Source organism: Doryrhamphus excisus, chromosome 11 (genome assembly GCF_030265055.1).
Source record: "Doryrhamphus excisus isolate RoL2022-K1 chromosome 11, RoL_Dexc_1.0, whole genome shotgun sequence".
Taxonomy (NCBI): Eukaryota; Metazoa; Chordata; class Actinopteri; order Syngnathiformes; family Syngnathidae; genus Doryrhamphus; species Doryrhamphus excisus.
Window position 1 is genome coordinate 5,545,057 of NC_080476.1, and position 22,061 is coordinate 5,567,117.

Consider the following 22,061-nt stretch of genomic DNA (forward strand, 5'->3'; position numbering starts at 1 on the left):
CCTTGTCTTCCCTTCTACCTCCTTCGGAGACGTACTAAAGCCGTCTGTTTTTGGATTAGGTCACTGGCCACTGATGGAGAAGTCATCCTTCTAAAGAGCAGCTAAACCAGGCCCTTGTCAAAACTGGCCTCCTCTTCCCTAATGGGCCTTGAGGAGCACTTACTTAAATACAATTTCAGAGTGTTTTTTTCCCTTCATGGAAAAAAGCCTTGGTGGGTATGACAGGAAAGCCAAATAGGTACAGTGGATGCCGTGAATGCTGACCTGTATTGATTCCAGCGGACTTCATTCATCAGCATGATGGTCATGTTGTGTTGCAGGCACAAACAAGCCGTCCAGGCGGTCATTTTGGACATTAAATCACAGCAAAGCTTTCATGTATGTTGTGAATAAATCATCCTTGTTGCGCAGGCCAGACGTGCAGGGAGATCCTTCAAGTGTCTTTCTGTCAAGTGAAGTATCCTGTGCAGTTAAAATATGTGGGACAGCTGTACACCGGCATATGTAGGACAACAGTTGTTCGACTTATGGAGTCTTAAAGCAGGGTCCGGTGAGGGTCTTGGCATTTTTATGGTCCTAAACATGAAGTCTCATACAATGTATGTTTCTGAAGCGGTGAAGAAAAAGCATTGCTTTATCCCCACTATTTAATCCACACAACTGGAGTGGAACAGCATGGCTTAATACGTCATGTTTTTGGTCAGTGCAGTCTACCAAAGAAATGTTTAGGCCTTGGTGTTGGTTACTTTTGTTTATCCAATCAAATTATTTTGTTTTTATTGACTTAAATGTGAAAATGTGTTGTTATTTCTACCCTGGAGTAAATTTCCTGGTGTAAATATTGGCTGCTCTCTCCATGAACCTGCCCCGCCCCATTCACGCCCTTGTGTCGTCTTGGCGGCCGAGTGCCCGAGGATGCCTTGGTAGCGCCGCCATGCTCGTGTGTGCGTTAAGCAGGAAGTGTGCAGCTGTTGGCTACAGTTGTTCACTGGGATTAGTGCCTCTGTCTGAGTGATAGCCCGGCCTGACAGCCATGTAATCTAATGTATTGGCTCATTGTTTTCATTAAAGAGAGTGCGCCGTTTCATCCCATTGGCATTATAATGGTGTGTGGTGCAACACTACTGAAATAGATGCAAGCTAATGCGGATAACCGTAGTATGTGCGTTGCTATTAATTGGACTGCGTTCATTCATGCTCTCTGGATATTTCTGTTGGTTTGACTGTTGAACCAGTCTTTGAAGTTTGTCGCAGCTTGCGAAAACACTTGAGAACAGTGAAAGATTTAAGGAATACAGTGGAACCTGGGTTAGCGTCTGCCCCGGTTAGTATGTTTTTCAGTTAACGAAGATTTATGCATTCTCCAGTTAGCGTACAATATGTGAGTACGTGTGAGTTTTTTGTGTATTTTTATCACAAAAACTTCATGTTAGCATCCTGTTAGCTGGTGAATTTAAGAAATAAACAGGAAGATGGTGTCTTGCTGCCACAACGTGCCTTTGGGAACAGTCACGTCAAGAATCACATTTTCAATGAAGGTTAGAAGGTTAAAACCTTAAATGTCCATTAATCCCTTCCATTCATAAATTATGTGTTTTTTGCATTACTAATTGTTTTCTGCATGTTAAACTATAATTACAAAATTATAACAATGTGTTTTGCGTTAACTCCAAATTGTCCGTAGATATGAATGTGAGTGTGAATGGTTGTTTGTCTATATGTGCCCTGTGATTGGCTGGCGACCAGTCCAGGGTGTACCCCTCCTCTCGCCCGAAGACAGCTGGGATAGGCTCCAGCTTTTGCGTTAACATTTTTGGCTTTGTGGAACAGATTAATTGGATTGGATTTACATTATTACCTATTAGAAAAATGTATTTGTTAGTGTCAGAACAAATTAATGATCCTAACCAAGGTTCCACTGTATTTATATGAAGACAGGGCTAAAAAGACCCGAGCTCTTTGCAAATCCAAAAAAAATTTATATGACTGTTGGAAGGGTTCTGCTGTCACTTTGTGAACATGGTGTATTATTTGTATTGTCTCATGCTACACCATCTTTCAGTGGTTTCTATAAAGCCTGTGCGTGCTCAGATCTTGGTGTGTTTTTTGACAATCAAAGCCAAAGCTGCCTTCCACCCTGAAGCCTAAACTCTGGGGTTTTAAAAGCTTTTTGTCTTTGTATGTGCGCGCTTCGTAGACAGCCTGATGTCAGAGTGGGGATTTTATATCCAGCAGCTGCCTGTGTAGTTTGATCCCACTCCTTCCGGGAGGGGAATTTCTCCTGCAGCTCCCGTATCGACTACCTACTAGGTGCTGAGGAAAGAGGCCTGGAACGTCCTCACTGCTGCGCTGTTGCTTACAGAGCGCATCATTCGAAAGGGTGGAAAATCCATACGTGAGCAATCTGCCCTTGAGAAGATAAGATCTGTTTTGGGAATTTGAGGTAGCCAACTCACTCCAGAGGCGAACTGCAGGGGATTACTCATGAGAATCTGTCAGGTCATGTGTTACTTAGTACATACCGTGGTAAAAAGAAGGTACAGTGTGTTCACTATGTATCTGATAGTTGCTGTAATATCTTTTAAACGTGGTACAGGGATCTACATAAGCATTTTTCCTGAAAGCTGACATTGGATTTGTGTACTTGGTTTGGCTTGTTTGTACAGAAGTGTGATGCACATTGTGGTTTTTGTCTGCTCCCTTTTTATTGGCCTTAGCGTTGCACCACAGACAAGTAAATATCCACTTACTGTCTGTTCAAGTTGACATCCAGTCTGTGCTGGTGAGATCGCAAGCGATGTTCTTCATATTGCACATAGATAACTGAGGGTAGCGTTGCAGCAAGACACACTGTTGCGTTCTGACCCAGATATGATTACATCCATGTTTGCTGATGCCAGGATGGGAGGCTGACATACAAAGATACTCAAGAGACACACTTAACTTTGTTTTGACAACCTTGGATAATGACCGAAATGTTTTGAATTGATGACAAAAGATGTAATTTTGCTTATCGTTGTCAGATTGCCGCATGTAGGTCACTTTTGTATGGCTAAATTGGCCTTTGTTAGCCTTTGAATGATATTTTAATGACATGGTAGGTGCTATATACATACCAATCAATCATGAAACAATAGTTTGCCAAACAAGTACAAGTACACAGATCACTTTTGTTATAGATATAGGCAATTTACCACAGAGTTAGTTTAGCCATAATCTGATCACCGCTTACTTTGCCGCAGAGGTGCAACAGCAAACCAGGAGGGGATCTTAATGTCAGTTGACTGATGTCATATGACATCTACAATGTGACATTTAGGCTGTGGGTGACACATGCGATCGACCCACACTACATTTGATCGATGTAATGGGCACCGCTACCCCAGGCGGATCAAGTTCAATATGAACCAAACACAGTTAGTGGTTTGGTCCGCAACATATCAGAAAAGAGGTAAACATGTGTATCACCGTTTTCCAAAGTCACAGCTGATGTGTGTTTACCTAAAAATCAAATAGGTCTGCTTTCATGGATTCATGGATGGCTGGAATCAGAGGATATTTACATTTTGAAATCCAAAAACGATTCACTGATGCCAAAATAGTTGTCAAAATTGGATATTCATTGAGTAATTGTTGCAGCTCTAAAAATCGTCACATAAATATTAAATTTTTCAATGCAAGCATTATGGACTTTGCTCATTAGGTGACAATCAAAGGTTTTCATCTCCTTTTTCTTTAATCTGGTCTTCCCATCTCTTAAAAAAGACCTTTAGTAGCAGGATTTCTGATTGAGGAAGGTTTGGCCGCTTTTCTCTCAACTGTACTCGGACAAAAGTGGCCATCTGTACATGACGTCCCCTCATATTTAGAGGGCCCATCTGTGGGACACATGGCACTGTCTTGGGCCGCCATCCAATTCCTGGCATCAGTCCCATCAGTGTCAGACAGACAGAGAGACAAAATAACAGCCTACAGTGTTCCTTCATTAATAGTCCTCTCCTTCCTCCTCCCTTTGCCGCCTCCCTGCCGCTTTACTCTCCAAACAGAGCTTAACCAGCAGCTGCACACATCTGACTCTCCGTCACAATGAGGTACACTGCTCACGTTACACTGAAACGGGACGCCACAATAGTTTGGGGACCTTCGCGCCTTTTCTTAGCGGTGTCCCACCCCCTTGTCTTATGTCCTCACACACCTCTCTCATGCCCTCCCACCACCACCACTATCATAGGCTTTTTTGCTTCTTGAGGGCAGTTGATGGGGCCTGGGAATATTTACTTTCGTGGCTGTCAACAACAGGAGCACAAAAGAAGTAGTAGCATGCAAATAAAAAGTGGGGTTAATTCAATAAATGTGGAATGGATGAGTGAGAAATGCCAAGTCTTAGCCGACCCATCAAGATTTTGCATCTGGTTGCATCTAAAGGTTTTACATCTTCTTTTTTCATGATCTAATCTTGCCATCTGTTCATCACTTTTCATGTGTGCTGAATTTTTTTAATGGACTTGACAAAATTAACAATCAATTAAGTCAATACCTGCATGGTATTGAGCAGAAAAATGCAGCAATCTGTGTGTTGCCCAGCACCCCATCGCTGACGTTATTTTATTCCCAGACACCATTATCAAGTATTTCACACAATCAACTGGAGTTTTAGCAGCTAATAACCTAATTGATTATTTCACCATTTCACATTTTTTACCGCCAACAAATTTACTGCTTGTAAATTGATTATTGTTGGTCGCTCAGTTTGTTTTTCTATCCTTTTCCTATTCCAATAAAACCCAGCTTGGTATGAGTTGACTACTTAAGAATCAAAATTAGACCAGCAGTCAATTCACAACATCTTGTGTCCACGAGCCAGTCTATGAAGTCGAAGCTAGTTTGATTAATAACAAACAGATGGATCAGCAAACAGATATATGTAGGCCTGTCATAAATCAACTTATTGAACAATAAAAAAAACAGGTTGATAATTATGATGTCCCCGATAAAATGATATGCATGTATGTATGCGTGTTTGCGTGTCTGCTCATCTCTCTGTGACACCCAAGCTAGATCTGTCTGTGTGCATTGGTTCTATAAGTGGAATGAACGGAGAGAGTGGGCTCTCATGTCATTCAGCATCTTTGTGGAGGCGGGGCTACTGTAGTTAGCCAGCTCTGTGAGCATACACTAACGTGAATGGCCACACAAAGTGATTTTAAGGTGAATACCATAGCCACATTGTGGTAATATTTCGGTTTTAAACAGAATGACCACAGTGAGCGCATTAACACCAGCGACCGACGTGGACAGTTGAAGGTGCTCGGTCAGTGCCGCCTTCGTCCCAACAGCCAATGCTTGCTGAGGCGTTTCATCGACAAATATAAACAAAATACTGCAAAATGGTGCGCGGCCACAGAATTTACAGTGTCACTCGGCTACATTGCAAAAACATACACACACACAGGCAACTTCTGTGTCGAGCTAATGTATCACACAGGTACATGGTACACTAGTGGTTCCAATGTGAATGACACCACTCGTGACTAAAATATGAAATGAAAAAAATTGTCTAAAAATGTTGTGATAATACTACAATTATCGACCAGCAACATTTACTGTAGATATAGATATACTGTATGGTTACTTTATGCTGGTGGTCTGCTCTCTACTGGAAGCTATTCATGTTACTGTGCAGGAGCTGGTTAGCGAATGCAACAAAATAAGAAGCTTTGCTTTGGTTTGACCCAAATTTTCATCTCATGGTGAACTTCTTCCTCTCCTCGACTTTCCTCTGATGCCGTTTTCTTTCCCTTTTTAACTAAGTAATTGTCCAATGAATCAGAATCACAACCCTCTTTGCTCCTCAAGTCCTTCTTATTTCAAACCACCAAACAATTACATGAAACTGCACTGCTGGAAAGTTTTAACAACAAGAAGGAGACTGTCAGCACAAAAGCCATCAGTGGTGATTGCTGCAGAGTGTTTGTAAAAGAAGCCAAGATGAACTCTTGTCACTCCTGCTGGCTGAGAGAGAAAAAATCCACACATTCCGTCTTAAATCCTGAGGGCTTGAGGTGTGTGAAATGCGACCTCAGCAGCATTATGTCATGGTTTCACTATCTTGGAAGTCAGCTCTCTTGTAATGGATATGAGGCATGTTTCTTCTCAGGACAAAGGCAAATGCCACAGAGTCGTCTCCACTTTATTTGCTCAGGGCATCCCCTCTGACCTTGTTATTGTCCAGAGGAATTCCAAGTCGTCTGATACCTTTTGTCCTTGGGGTTAGTGTCAAACAGCAAAAAGTGACAAGCGTCACCTGTAGCGCTTAGAAAAAATGATTTTGTGTGCTATTCAGCTTTACCCAGATTAAGTTGCAGCAGGATATTGAGTACATTTTGGCATAGGTTAAAAAAATAGGAAGGACATTTTCCGTGACATTTTAGACCAAAGAGCACATATAATTCATTGCTACCTGCCACTCAGAGTAAATTGTAGGTTTTTTGGGGGGTTGGTGGGTGAAGGGTTCAAGAAAAGGATACATCGGATTAGGTTGTATTGGTAGCACCTACTTCCTTATTGACAAACCTTTTACACTATTGATTGATTGGTGAGTGAAGATAAAAGACTCCAAATCTGTAACCTTTACTTTTCAAATAAATAAATGTCATTCTATAGTATTTTTAATAAAATAATAACCCTTATTTTGAACATTAAGATTTCAGATTAAATTTGATATTTTAGTTGTATTTAATTGAAGACAGCTGGAATAGGCTGCAGCATGCCTGCAACTCTTGTGAGGATAAGCGGTATAGAAAATGGATGGATGTATTGTCTATAGATATATTGATTTATTAACTTATCGTGACCAGCCCACTGCTCATCGTCGAGTTAGCGCCCTACAGACAGCCTGGCAACTGTTGCAAACAGTGCCTTTAAATAAAAGATAGTTGATATTTTAGTTGACAAACGATCCGTAATTTAGGTCACCGCTTGGTACTGAGGAGTGATGGTGGGTCCCGTAGACAAACTAGTGGAGAACTACTGCTTTAGACCTTAACATACTGGTGCATCCTATATGACAATTTTCATGGAAATTCTAATGCTGTTGTTTCAAAAATGTCTACAGTTCTAAATATTACCACCGTGAGGCCCCTTTGTTATGTAAGCAAGTGGCCAAAACAACACCACTTTTATTCAGTTACTGAGTTTAGTCAGTTAAAAGTAAACCACCCCACACCAGGCAGAGTGCCAGCTCCTCGCCTGTCACTGCACAATCGTTGGCATCTGTCATCAAATTAAAAATGATGTGCTGCAGCGCGGACTTTGAAGTCAAAAAGACATTTCATGAGTGCGGCGCCTACATGTGCACATGAATATTCATGCTAACCTCCAGGCTAACCAACATATTTGCCTCTTGTGCTAATGAGCTGTGCCATGCCATGAATGGCACGCTCGGCTGGCTGCTTTCTGGTGTTTTTATTTCCCCTTGATTAATCTCATCATTACAGCAAACAGTATAGTCATTTATTGGTTTCTATTGTAATTAGCAGCTCTCTCTGACCCACATTCCTTGAAATAATATCTGTAGGAAACCGCAAACTGTAGGAAAGGCTGTTTATCATATCATGCACAAGGGGTCATGTGTCAGTGCGTCTCTAAATGTTTTGCTAACCCTAGAGGCCCAAACCATCATGCCAGATTTATGTCACCTATCATGTTTTCAGTGGGGGGCTCTGCCCTTCAGCTGATTCATTGTGCAGAGGCTAATTATTTTTTGTCTCTCTCACGCATTGCTTCAGTTAGTCATTTCAGCTCATGTGTTTGGCCGATCCCCCCAGAGGGCTAATCTCTTTAAGTGTCTCTCTGGAACATTAAACTATAAGAGAACAGATTAAAGAAAATCAGATTGGTGGAGGAATCTCAACTGTTGATTTACAATACCTTCGGACTGTCTGTTCCTTGCAACAATCTGACATATCTGGCCTGCACATCATTGTAATTATAGTACGTTTATACTTGCAAGCACAGAAGACACAGAAAACAAGCGAATATGCATGCTTATCCCCCTTTGCTTTCCATACGTCAGGTGTAGACGTCTGTAGATACAAGTTTGAATCTCCATTGGAACATCTTTGTATGAACTTTGGATGTTCTCCCCCTGCTTGTGTGGCTTTTCTGTGGGTGCGTTGGCTTTTTCTCAGACTAGACATTCCAAACACATGCGTGTTAGACTAATTGTAGGCTTAAAATTGCCCGTAGATATGAACGGTTGTTGGAATGTATGTGGCCAGTGTTTGGCTGGCGACTAGTCCAGGTGTATCCCATCTCTTGCCTGAAGTAAGCTGGAATAGGCTCTGATTAAAAAAAAACCCTCGAACAGATTAGTTAAAATTCTATTATTTCCAGTGGGTAAAATAGTTTTGAAATCTGAACAAAGTGGAGGTTGACCAGCTTTCCGGAAGGAATTATCTTAGAGCTTTGATGTTCCACTCTAGTCCTGTGATGTCACAGGTCCTGAGGTGGAACAGGATAGCTGCCTTTGTTCAGAGATAAGAATCTGGCTCTCAAAGGGGGATTCACACTCTCTGGATTTATTCATCACAGAGGACTTTTCGGGTAATTTAGCACCTGTTAGACACCATCACAGTCTTTATAAAACGTTCTTAATGAAAGGTGGAATGCGATCCGCCTCTACGGCTCAAGTTTGGGGTCAAGAATGTACCTTCGGGGTTGCTGTTTCTCTTCCCTCTCAAATTGAAGAATAAAACAAAAATTGTAAGGCTGTCTTAAGGTGTAATTAGCTGCTGCTCAGCTTACCTGCTCACACTGAAGAAGAAGAGTAGAATTCCACAGCCTCCAGTGACCAGACAAGCAGTCATTTGCTCCCAATAACCAACAAAGATGTATTTAAGTTGCAGCATATGCCGCAGTCATCTAATATGCATTCATGTTGATATACCAGAACCCATCCAGAGCTCCATTTAATAAGTAATGAAGTGTTACTGTAGTCGTGCTGCATGATTTGTTTTACTATACAATATCTACAACATCTACGGCTGTCTTCAAATTGTAAATAAATGTGGCCTGTGTGTGTTTTTAGTAGTGTTTTTTGGGCCAATAGTAAAACCATGTCCAAAAAAAAGCCAAAAACATTGAAAACGATAGAACCTGACTCTAACGCTGCAAGGCCCCCTGAAGGGCTGGAGGACTTTGACACCATGGGCTTCCTCGACCTCCAGCCAGGTTGGCATCTGCTGCCCAGCGGAGGCCCGGAACACTGATATCGACAGGGTTTAAAAACATACTGTTGCTTGTTAAAGGTCTACATTACGCAGACGGTTATCAGTGCCACATAATAGGTTGTTGTGTTGCAGTGATGTGTGGTGAGGTTCATGGCTGGTGAGGCACCGACTCCTTTCAAATTTGTTTATGTTAATACAGGTTTTCCATTAAAAGGACAGCAAGAGATCAAAATTTGGTTTTCAAATGTCTTAGACTGATTTTTTTTATACACTGAAAAACATTTGTGGTTTAACACTTTATTTACATAGGAAGTCCATGCACCTTATCCTTCTACAGTAAAAGCTCTGATACTTTGTTTTAGAGCTGCTATGATTCAAGGATTAATTTGATAAAAGCTTGGATTAGTATTCTGTTGCTCCAATGATTTGTTTAATGAGTATAATTAATAGTAATTGATCAAATCCAGACTGCACCGAGTGACGGGGACTTAAAATATCTGCTGCAATAGAGCGCACGTGAGAGGGGTGATGTTGGTGCTGGATTCTGTGGAGACAGGAGACAGGCTCAAACGAAAACAACAACGACATGGGGGAAAAACTGGGCTGAAGTCAAACAATAAAGGTTGTCAAAAGTTTGGTATCATATCAAATTCAAAAAGGCAGACAGAGTGGTGCAATGTTTACACTGTCAAATGGAGCTGGCATAACGGTGGCAAAACTGTAGTACATTGATGTTGCAGCACATTACCAAAAAGAATCGCCTGTAGTCCCCTGCTGTTCACCCCTGCCATGCAGCCTCTCCTATGCAGATCCGTGGGGATCTCCGGTCACCTGGCGTAGCGAAGGGGTGCTCAAAGTTAACAGCTCCTCCCGAGTGTAAACAATGGAGCAAGAGGCAAGCTGCAAACGTAAGATGAACATCCATAGCTACACACATGCTTGAGGTCTCTGTATGGCACAAAAAAACAATGAGACAGTACAAATAAAGCACTATTAAATACTAAAAAATAAGAAGCTCATGGCTCACTTAAGGATTGTGGAAGATGGACAAAATTCCCCCCAAAGTGTAGTTTTCCTTTGAAGCTGCAAAGCGTATCATGCAGAAGCGATTTGCATGGTTAGAAAACACAGTCCGGTGGGTAACTCGGTGGACTGTCACGCTGTCCATTGCGGGACTCTTTCCTTTCAAAGAGCCTCACCTCAGAAAACTTTCATCTTACTTTTTAAAATTGACTAAGTAAAGTAGGGATGCTCCGATCAGGGTTTTATGCTGCCAATTCCGATACCAATGATCTACTGTATGAGTGAACTCGACTGATAATAACAATAACCGTACAAAAAACCTGTGGCTAATCAACATGTACACAGCTGTAAGTTCCACATGGCAGACATGTTTGTTTTGGGTTTGGCACGTCTGCGCAGTGTGAAGGAAAGTGGGCGGGGGGCACTCGCTACAGGCTGCATGCTGCAATAGTACGAGTCAGAGTTGATCGTTTAGTGGTCAATGTTTTAAAGCAACAACCAATCGTGTCATTTTTCACGGAAATCGGCTGATATTGATTTTGGCCTATTGAGTTTTGAATGCCTAAGATTAATCTTCCTTTGCCATTAAACTGCCTTTAAACAGTCATTTGGTGGGCTAATTAGTGATCATTCATATGATAAAAGTAGATAGTTGAAGCGTTGCTGCATATTAGCAAATAAACAAGTTGTTTTCTTTGCAGGAGATGCAAAAGTCTCAACAAAAACTCAAAATGCAGTTTTTAAACATTACAGTGTATGCATCAGACAGACAGCTTGGGAAAGTGTAATTAAATACCGTCAATTCAGCTCTCCCCAAAGAAGGTACATCAGCGTTTCATTGAAGATAAAACACTGCTGTAATTAGCTTAAACAGGTCTGACGGGAGCACGAGGAACAAACATCAAAAGCCTGTCTCCTGACTTTAATACAATCAGACTTAATAACATTTTGCGTGTACCGTCTCGCCGCTCGCTACGTCCGTCTCTCGGAGTCACTGGGTGATTCCCGAGGTCGTCTTAGCTCACAGATCAAGGCGGCTGTGCTTGCATCTTTGAACTTGACATTTCAAAAAGGAGAGGATAAAGAGACGCTAACATATCAAATCCTCCCCCCGCTTCCCTGGCCCTCATATTGGATGCTGTTAAAAGATCAACGGCCTAATCAAAGAGTGCAGGATTTTCACAGCGGAGTTAGCATTTAGGTGTTAGCACAAAATTTGGGTTTATCTGGCAAGTAGGCCAGTTTCAAGCTGTGCCTTTGGAGTATGTTAGAATACTGACAACAGCACCTGCTGTCAGACTCTGTGGCGCAACGGTAGCGCGTCTGACTCCAGATCAGAAGGTTGCGTGTTCAAATCACGTCAGGGTCAATTTTTTTTAATGTGTGTTTCTTAAAGCTCATTTTGGGTGCGGGTTTCCTGGTTTTCCTTGAATTACTGAGCAATTGTCCTCAAGGAAAAGCACAGTTGACTTAAGACGGAGGAGAATAGTAAAAGTAAAGAGAGGTGTGCTTCATGCTATTGTCTTGTAGCAAAATATCAAATACAATATCTAACACTGAACATGAATACTACCAGTCGACAAGAAGTACAACATAATATAAGACAGGTGTGCGTGTGTATGTGTTGGTGAGTAAGTGAGTGAGTGAGAATTGTCACGCATACATTGTGTGTGGTCTTGTGATAATGCTCAGCTCAACTAAGTTTACACCCCACCACCACCAGCAGCCTCCACAGGCTTCACTGGCTCTCCTTCCCTTCCGCTTTTCCTATTGCACATGCACTCCTTCCCACAAATCATTTGAAAAATGGACTGCCCACAGGTGTTGTTGCAGCAGCAGCAGCACCCCCCCCCCCCCACACACACACAAAAACATACTCTCTATGGGAATGGGGGCAACGTTCCAATTGTTCTCAGCTCTCCTTGCATTAAAGTAAAGCCCACCACCTCCTCCATCCAACCCAGCCCAGCGGGACACAGTGCCACCAGACTACTGGGAATCCAGTCATAACCACAGGCTCAAGGCCTTGGCACCGGGCCCACAAACAGTGGTGGATAGTGTCTGAGAACGGGAGTCTCCTGTCTAGCGATCAAGATAAAGGGGCTGGATAGGAATAGTGGACGACGATGCACATACTATTTTTCTTGAATCCTTTGACAACAAAGAGAAATAAAGGGCGAGTTTGTTGTGTCAATACATGTCCGTTTTAGACATGTTTTGAATCTTTAACCCCAGACTGTTTATATGCACACAGCAAGCCAGCTTATTGGGAGAAAATGTCAAAAAGGCTTGGGAGCATGATTTACATATTTGTTCAAGGGAGTCCTCAGTCAGAAGTAGTAGTCAAAGAACCGTGTTGATGACTGTCTTGTTGGAACAATTGCCACCAACTTTCCAGAGTTGTAAAATCCTGTCTCAGAGTCTCCTAAATGACTCTTGCAGTGTTTTGGAACATCTGCAATCCTCCGCTAGCAACAAGCCCACCATGTGCTTTGCTTTCATGCCATCCTCCACCAGACCCCCCCCCCCCCCCCCCCACGGCTCCACGCCACCATAAAGGCTCCTGGCCAGCTTGTGGTCATCTTCAGAGCTCACACAGCAAATGATTCACTGGCTAACTAGACAAAACACCAGCAGCCAAAGGGGCTAATCTGCTCCATACATCTTTCCTCCTGTGAATTTGATCCCTAAATATGATTTTATCATTGGCTTTCTAACCAACCAGTCAGTAAGCCATGTTTGAAATCCCTATTTCAGTTTCTTTTGGTACTTGTTTGCTCAAACGTGCTCTGTCAGGATTGTTTGATTGTCCATTTTTACACTAGATGCTAAATGAGGGATGGTTCTCGGATTTGGGGCTAGTGATGGTAATTGTACTTTTGAATCATGCATGGACTTTGTGTGTCTGAGGGGTCTGTAGGAGTGCTGGCCTGGGCGCAGGGAGTAGCCTCTCTGCCTCATTATCGCAGCAGTGCACCTGTGATCGCTCTAATATTCTCTTTGAGAGCATTAAGCTTCTCAGTGGGGGATATTTTAAGGGGGCAGGGGTTTTGCCATTTTTGATCCCGGTGAATTAGGTGTGGCATGCTCGGCCGACAGCTCCCCTCATGTCTGTTGGATGGGATAAAAGGAGTGGCAGTGTTGTGAAAGGAGCTTTGTTGTTTTGGGACTGGAGCTGCATCAATGCTATTATACACAGAAACAAACAAACAAACCAACACAATGGACAGAAACAGCTGGTCATCTCTCATAAAACAATTTTATAATGCAATTACATTAGTGTATTAGTGTTTATTCCCATTGAAGATACCCTCATCTAGCATTAGTCTCGATGGTGACATAACGACTGGTTGTTTGTTGTGATGCTTTTTGTTATGCTTGGATTTGAGAAGGAACCAACTCATTTAGACCAAATGAGATGACCTTTATGTGTATAGTTGGTTTTGTAAGGATTAAACTAAGTTTTTACCCCAGTGAAAGCCAATTATAGGAAGGCAGGCTGAATTAGTTGGCACCAGGCTTATAGCTTTCAAGGATATTTCGAGCTGTGATGATGACGATGATGACCATAAGGCCGGCATGCATAAGAAGGCCTTTGTTGGAATTCTGCAATATGATGGCGTGCTGTCGACACAAGCCTACTCCGCATACCTGGCCCCTCTTCCCTTCATGTCCCGTCTTTCTCTCGCTTTTATAACAAGGTGCCGAATCCTCAACATTATCTTTACATGGACACGTGCTCAACCATAAACTGGGGGGAGCTCTGTCCATTGTTAGCTGTCCATTGTAGTCTGTCACTGCTATTTAAATACCAGCTGAATGTCAGAAAAAATTTTTCTAGGGTTATGGGGTGTCTATTCACATTTGTATTGGCAGTTGTACATGGTAAATTATACAACTGCTTATTCTGCATTTCCATATTGGGACCGTGGGGGTCCAATGAGATCCCCAGCTTTTTTTTTTTAACCAGTGACTGCTAAATGAATGTTTAGCAAACTTCTTTGACTGCAGTCTTGTTTTTGTTCTGTTGATTGCATTGCCTCCCCTCTCCTTTGTGTATACTCTGTGTTTAGCATGTTGACCTTTAATTAGCCATTCTGTATCTGCAGAGCAACCTGCATGCCCAAACCCCGCAGCTCTAAGGGGGGGGGGGGGGGGGGGGGGCGCAACACATCAGATACAAGCATACATAAAACATTTATGTTACTCCCCCCTTCATGAAGTCTCACCCAATGAGCGATGATGAAAAATTTATGTAGTTGCCTGAGAAGTTGCTAACCAGGAGAAATACTATAGAGTTCCTTAAAAGCCAGCATCAGAGGACTTTTAGTCAGACCAATTCCAGTAAAATGCAAATGATGATTCTTGAGTTTTGGAATGCCACGGCAGTGAAACCATTAAATGGCTAGAAAAAACATGAAAATAGTTGGTAAAAAAGATGGTACAAGGTTTTAGCTGCTCTAGTGATAGTATTCACTCTGGTCATTTTGTGTTCCCAGAAATAATTTGAAGCCACAAAAATAATCAAACATAGGGCCCTATGATTTCCGCGTTCAGAATTGTGGACAGAATCGAGGAATTGGCCAATAAAATTCACTGTTAAACGCAGAAATTTACTGTTCTCGCGGAAAGTGACATAATGTGAACAAAATTATGTCATCAGGATAACAAGGTACATTTGTGTGGGGAAGTATTTTCGGGGCATACTGCTCAATCATGGTGGAATCTCATCACAAACACCCCCCCCCCTCCCAAATATGTCAAAACGACGGTGAGTAAACTCGGAAAATCCTTATGACTCATGAATGGAAGCTAGCATGGTTAGCTTAGCAGTGCATGCAACTCCAGCTCGATGAGTGTTTACAACGTGTTGTGTTTTACTGCTTCATTGTAAGTAAGTGTTTTACAATGCCAGCTAACGACGTGCAGGTTCTGAGTTAAGAAGACGAGAGGCACGTTTATTCTTGCACCTAGCTTCTCAACACACAATGCACTTCCTGCTTTCCAAGTAAGAGCACTGTTTGCCATGTTTTAAAATCAGGGTGTCATAAAAATATCTTACATTGGAATTACTTCTGTGACTACATCTTCCTTAATCACAAGCATGGGCATTATAATTTTTAAAAAAGATTTTGTAGCAATGTGTGAAGCTGAAATCCTATTAGAAAAGTTAGCCAGGCTACATCCATTTCTCAATTACTGGGCAAAATTGACCAATGATGCATCGCATCTATATATGTAAAGGTTTTTGCATTTAATTGACATTTTATCCACTAACCCAAAAAGCACATGCTATATGCTGGTAAAGAATACATTCTTTTGGGAAAGAATAAAGTGGAATTTAGGAAAAAATAAAACAGATTTCTACAAACCTGCAAAATATGTCACTTTTTTTTTGAGTGTTGAAACCAAAGCAAGCCATCCAGAGTGATCGTAGCCTGGAGGAGGTCCACCTGAACATCAGTCACAAACGTTCAAGTCATGACCTCGACCGGTGCTATGCTGTGCTGCATGAAAGGGAAGATAATTACATAAAGAGAGGCCTTTGAGGAGATACATAGCACTTCCTTATCTGTCTTTGCCAAAAGACTAAAGAAGCGTGGACTCGCTCACGGCTACTGACTGTCTCCAAGGGAACAAACCGCTGAGAGATTTGTGCCACATTCTGCTTCTGAAAGCGCGACAAGGACCTCTCCTCTCTCTGCTCTGTGTGTGTGCTCGCTTTGATGTGAGACAGTACACTTTGTCCCCCAGGTGTTCATCACCACACCAGCCTTGTGTATAGAGAAATCCTCCTGCCTGTCAGACTTACTTACATGCTAGCTCTTTTACACCCTCTGAGGGAGCCTCTCTCTACTTTTACACAGCGACTCTCCACGGCTACCCTCACTGCAGCACATTTCAGATTAGCTAGCTACATACCAATGAAGCTTTTCAATGAGGTTCGCTTTAGAGTCAGTGGTCCCCAAACTTTTCTGAACCCAGAGACCAGAATGAGCGGAGTACGCAGGTATGAGACCTGGAGTGTAATCGAATGCTATTGCAATGTACTTTAATCCAAAATGACAGAACAAAAAACATCTCTCCGCACACAACACACACAGGTTTTGCCGCATTAGTATGCCTGGAAACGATGAAACTATATTTTACATAGCTGAAACCACATTACAGTCGTCCTTTGCAATATCGTGGTTCCAGTAATTGCTCCCTCCTATATTGCATTTTTTAAAGAAATTAATCAATGATTGGTGTTTTGTGGTAGACTATATGGTCTATGATTAGTCAAAACATACTGAAATACAAGTGATATGTAGGATTCTGGTCACGAGGCAGCAGTAATGACTCAAAACATTCTACATTGCAAAACCATACACACATACAGGGAACTTCTGTGTTAAGTTAATGTCCCACACAGGTACAAGGTACACTAGTGGTTCAAATGAAAAAAAATGTTCTCAAAAAATGTGAATAATATTAAATATTGACGATATTTTGTATCACAATTATTGACCAGCAAAATTTGATGTTGTGTCAGGCCTATTCTCCTCCCATTCTGTGTGGAAGTGTGGTAGGTGGCTTCTTAAGTTTAGAATAAATACGTTTGAGGCTAACCTGTTTGCTAGCTTGCAATGTGGTGTAAACAATGAATAAAAGGCGTGTAAAGGTAACTATAGGGGTGTTATGTCATGTCTACAGGGCTCTAATAATTAAAACAGTATTTAGAAAGCCATTAACAGGTTTTCTATGCTCTATGATAATATTTCATTGAATATCCATTGAGTCCTATATCTCGGAAATTCATTTGACGAGGTCAGGTTTGGAACCAATTCACCTCCGTAAACAAGGGGTGACTGTATTTCCAAAATGGAAGCTAAACTGTTAAGAAACGATGGAGACGTGACACAGTAGCCCGCAGTGGACATGGCAGCTTTAAAAACCTTCATTACAATAAAGGTTTATTATTTCACAAGCGTCGTGCCTAATTTCATGGCTCGCCAGCCACGTGAAGGATTAGAACCGGGGCCCAATTTGTGGTGTCGGAGGTGATTTTGGGGGCTCTTATCAGTGGCAGGGCTGTAGATCTACCACAGACTTAAGCTGACAGCGTTAATCAAATGTGGAAGCCAATAATGGTGACCACTCCTGTTAGCGTCCGAGGGCATTGTCTGTGTGCTAATGACCTAGTGAGGCACTGTATGCATACAGGCTTTCTTCTAAGTAGCTGCCTCAGCAAAGCCTGTTATTTATTGCATCTGTTTTGTGGCCTAAACTCTCATCAGGTCCTTGAGAGGCTTTCGTATTACCTCAAGGGTTTGTTTGCGTTTTGGTTTTGTTTGATTGATAAGCAAACATTCAATTTCCCCTAGACTTTTCACATTTTTCTTTTCTCATAATTTTAGACCTTTCGACTGAACTTTCCTTAAATGTCTGCTGTGAAACAGCCCTATTGTGTTTGTGGAGTTGGTTATCTCTCGGAGAGATAATGGGGTCTACAGGCCCAGTCCTGTCAACAGCTCCAAATATACTGTAGTTTTCTTTGTATGACTCAGCGCCGTATCAGCTAGACCTCAGACTACATCAGTATAAAGTATGCTTGTACACCCTGAAGGCAGAACTTTTGGTTGTCAGGCTCCGCAGATCGTGGGTGATGTGTATTTGTGCTCAAGTCAATGTAACATAAAAGCACAACGGGAATAGATAAGACCGGTCCCAGGTTGGCTCTGGAAGCCAAATCCCCGGCAAACCCCCATCGCTAATCGGATTAGCTGAAAAGTTTAGCGGTGCGGCCCCAAAGAGCAACAACATTTTTTACATCGACTTCTCTGACATGGTTTGCCCTTTTGCCACCCCCACCCCCTTCAGCCTCCATAATCTGCTCCTCGCCCTCCTCGTCGCTCAGTTTTGTTTCAGTAAACAACAACTTCAGCCCTCAATGAACTGTTGTTCACCTCTCTGTTCATGTGTTTTTATGGGTGTGTGAGAGAGAGCGAGAAGGGGAGTGAGAGGAGGGATGGAGTCCACCCAGGTGGGGGAACAATGGCTCACCCATCGTCTTACAGGAATGCTTGGTTGAGCACGGGCTTGAGTTGAGGAGGGAGGGTTAGAGAAAAACCTGAGTCGTGAAACTGATTGGTGCAGACCAAGGGAGGGAGACGAGCCACTGATGGGGGTGCAGTCAACTGAATGGGGGCAGCAGGGCGTTGACGGGTGTCTTAAAGCGCTTTTCATGCTTGGTCTGTTTTTAACCTACACTGAAAACTTGGAGGTCTACCTCCTGGTAGTTGTTCCTTATCACAGCAGTAACAATCAGTGTTTGGACTTTTTCAAAAGTCGACTACAATCTACCTCTGAAGTGTCCAGATTAAAAATAAAAGTGCAGCACATTTTATCATGTCTGACTGCACCGAACAAAACAGAAAAGTAGCTTACAGCATCATCAAATTAAAAGGACAAAATGGATACAAACTCACCATTGCTACAAGCCTGGAATTTGTTTTCCGGAGAGAGGATTCTTACATCATTGTTTGATGTGTTAGTGCCAGGCAGTGTGCTAGCATGAATTAACTTGAGGTTATGTACAACTTGAACTCAGAGACAGAGTTTATTTTTTATTGTTTTGAGTCTGTTTCATTGTCATTTTTTGTCTGTTTATTATGTTGTTTAATGTTTAATTGTTCAATTTATTTAAAAGTTCTTCACATTTCAGTTTCAATGTTAAATACTCTTGAGACATGAACGTTTATTGCTTTTGATACCATGTGCTCTCATTATTATGCCATATAATTATTTTTAAAATGGTCTCTAGAAATGTTGTCTTTAATATTGAGTTTCAACAATAATTTTTAGGACAATTATTGACCAGCAAAATGTGTTATTGTGACAGGCCTAGTATACTATCTAGAAAATAACAGTCCTTGTTTTCAAAATTGATATACATTCACATCAAATTTGATGTAGTCACTGACAAACTATTAAAAAAAACATGTCTTTTTTATAATTTCCTCTGAAAGTTCAACCACCGGTCCCTGACCCAGGTTGCCCCCCATGGATCGGTGTTTGGGGACTTCTGCTCGACTGCATTCATCGACATTCACTGTACCTCACCCCACATTTCCATCACTAATGATGGTAGTATCTCAGTTAAACAAAACACAACAACAGTCCTCTTTCTGTGCTAGCAAATATCAAACAAATAAATGTAAAAAAAATGGTTTGAGGAAACAGATCACTGAAAATAAATCACAGAGTTATTTTTGACCGTGTAAGTGGAGAACAAGAGTATCCTCCGCCGTCTCGCATAACTACTCTACGCCAGATTAAACAGAATATTGTGCCAAAATGTTTTCTTTTTGACTGTGCGAAAGGAGACAGCAGCCAAGTCCAACATGGCTGCTGAACAACTTGGCTCAGGGATTCAGCAGTCCGGTGTCAGCCTGGCGACTTTTTTTTTTGCTTAAATTCCCCCCGATGATGCCCAGGAAACCGGTTTTGTGGCCAAGATGTGTCAGTTAGCCAGGCGGAAGGGAGACAAAAAAGTACACCATGTGGACAAGAAGCCTTTCCTTTGTTCCACTTCTGTTCCCGTATGTCTTGTGCCAAATAAAAGAGAGCGAAGAGACGCTTGAGGGTTAGGTTGCATATTAGGAATTTAACTATTGGTTGAGATGGAATTATCTTTCTTTGTTGTTATGCCTCATGAATGTACTTGTGTTCCAGTGTGGGCCACAGTGGATGTGACTATGCCTGAGAGTGTTGAAGTCTACGTGGGCGACTCGGCCGAGATCCCATGCCAGTACAATTTCACCGACGTCAACAGTGTGCCCAACCTGGTTATGATCCAGTGGTTTGTGGTGAGTGGTGCTTTCTGTGGGACAGTCCACGTGTGCATGAAGGATGTCATCCATCTCCTCAGTCTCACTTAGAGTGTGACTAAAATGTAATGAATTGGACCAAGCTGTGCCTTTTAGAAGTCGTATTTACATAAGCCGGCTGGCAGAATGAAACTGTATTCCCACCAAATACTAATGTTCTACTGTGACATTTCTAACTGTTCTATCCAGAAAGCTGAGCGAAGCAGCATGCGGATCCGCATATACTATGGTGATGACAAGGATACGATGGTGGACCAGAATACGGAGTACAGTGGTCGCATCCAGGTAACTTTGGACCAGCAGGGGACCCTCCTCAGCATCCAGGAGGTCCAGCTTTCGGACGAGAGGGAGTTCTTCTGTGTGGTGAACGGTCTGGCTGCTGGCAGCATGGAGAGCAGGACCCACCTCAAGGTGTTTGGTGAGGAAGTTGGCCCCTGGCTGCACTTACAGTAATGTTTATAATAACCTGTAATCCTGGGTAGCTCATTAAAATGACTCAAATGCTTCTTCATCAGCTCCCCCAGATGCTCCAGTAATCAGTGGTGTCGAAACTGGTATATCTGTAACACATGAGATGCCGTCAAAGGTGGGTAATCTTAATATTATTAAGCCACAAGGGTTAAAAGGAAGAGCCATGTTGCCATCTTTCTTTGATTTGTCATTCCTTTAGGTGGCAACCTGTGAGGCCCGCAATGGCTTTCCCAAGCCCAACATCACCTGGTACAGGAACAACATGCCTCTAGTGCCTGCAGAGGGACGTAAGTGGCCAAGCTTGGTATTTGCTTGAAGGCTCAAGCGTTCCACAAGACCCCATAATTCAAAAGTTACCTGATGAGGGCAGGGGTGTCACTGAAAATATCGAGAAAAAACCCTTGTCAAGCATGACATTATTTAAGATGTCAGCCTCAGTGAATATCGAAGGATGAACTTGCCGGATCTTTTGCGTTTCCTTTCACTTTTTGACTTTTTCTCATAAACGGTTTAGTTATTATTATTATTTTGAGGCCTTTATGGTTTCTTTGATCTATTCTTATTCCTGGGTGCAATGATTATAGGGCTGCACGGTGGGATTGTGGTTAGCACGTTGGCCTCACAGTCAGGAGATTTGGGTTTGAAACGCCAGTTGAGGTTTTCGAGGGCCACATAAAATGCTGTGTTAGGCCAGATGTACAAGTAGTAGCCTTGAGTTTGACACCTGCGCTTGTAAATTGTGTGTGTGAATTATTGTTTATGTTTGCCCTGCGATTGACTGGCAACCAGTGCAGGGTCTATCTTGCCTCTTGCCCAAACTCTCCTGGGATAGGCTCCAGCTCACCTTGACCCTAATGAGAACAAGTGGTATAAAAAAATGATGTATGGATGGAATGACATGGACAATAGATATGGACATTTGAATTTATTGTGGATTTTCTGTAATGTACAAAGGGTCAAAATTATATATACATGCTGAAATTGTAAATTTTTAAACTTAAATCTTTTCATAACAATTGTATATAAGTACAAGTTACTTGGAACACTTTGACAAGGTCAAACGCAAAGAAGATATGCGAAGTAAGCACATTCAAATACACACAATAATTTACACATGCATCTAATACATTTAGCTACTTTTGCATCTCTCATCTCTGCGAGTTAGCCTGTTTGCATGCTGCTGTAAGTCTTTTAGTACCTAGTAATTTGATGTTTTTGACTGTCAAAATAATAAAACTATTGAGCACTGTGCTCCTGCAGGTGTCAATGTGTGGACTGCCGATAGAGCTGAGTCCAGTGGACTGTACTCGGTGCAGAGCACGCTGGAATACACGGTGCACAAGGAGGACAAGGATGCTAATTTTTCCTGTGAGGTCAGCTTCTTTGTGCCAGGGGCCATCAGGACTGTGGAGTCCAACAGCGTCAGCATCAGCATTCACTGTAAGTCAGGGCTCGGTGGGTGAAA

The 22,061-nt window shown here is 42.2% G+C and overlaps 1 protein-coding gene and 1 non-coding gene across 3 annotated transcripts in view; both read left to right on the top strand.

The window, feature by feature from the left end:
- Positions 1-22,061, top strand: part of mcama (melanoma cell adhesion molecule a) — a 35,075-nt gene that overhangs the window by 4,119 nt on the left and 8,895 nt on the right. For both annotated transcript variants that reach the window (XM_058087155.1, XM_058087156.1), the window contains exons 2-6: positions 19,971-20,104; positions 20,315-20,543; positions 20,641-20,711; positions 20,796-20,883; positions 21,857-22,036. In XM_058087155.1, coding sequence (XP_057943138.1) covers positions 19,971-20,104; positions 20,315-20,543; positions 20,641-20,711; positions 20,796-20,883; positions 21,857-22,036 — 702 coding nt within the window. The remainder of the gene's footprint in view (positions 1-19,970; positions 20,105-20,314; positions 20,544-20,640; positions 20,712-20,795; positions 20,884-21,856; positions 22,037-22,061) is intronic.
- Positions 11,551-11,622, top strand: trnaw-cca (transfer RNA tryptophan (anticodon CCA)). The gene has a single exon. It is a non-coding gene; the product is annotated as a tRNA-Trp (tRNA).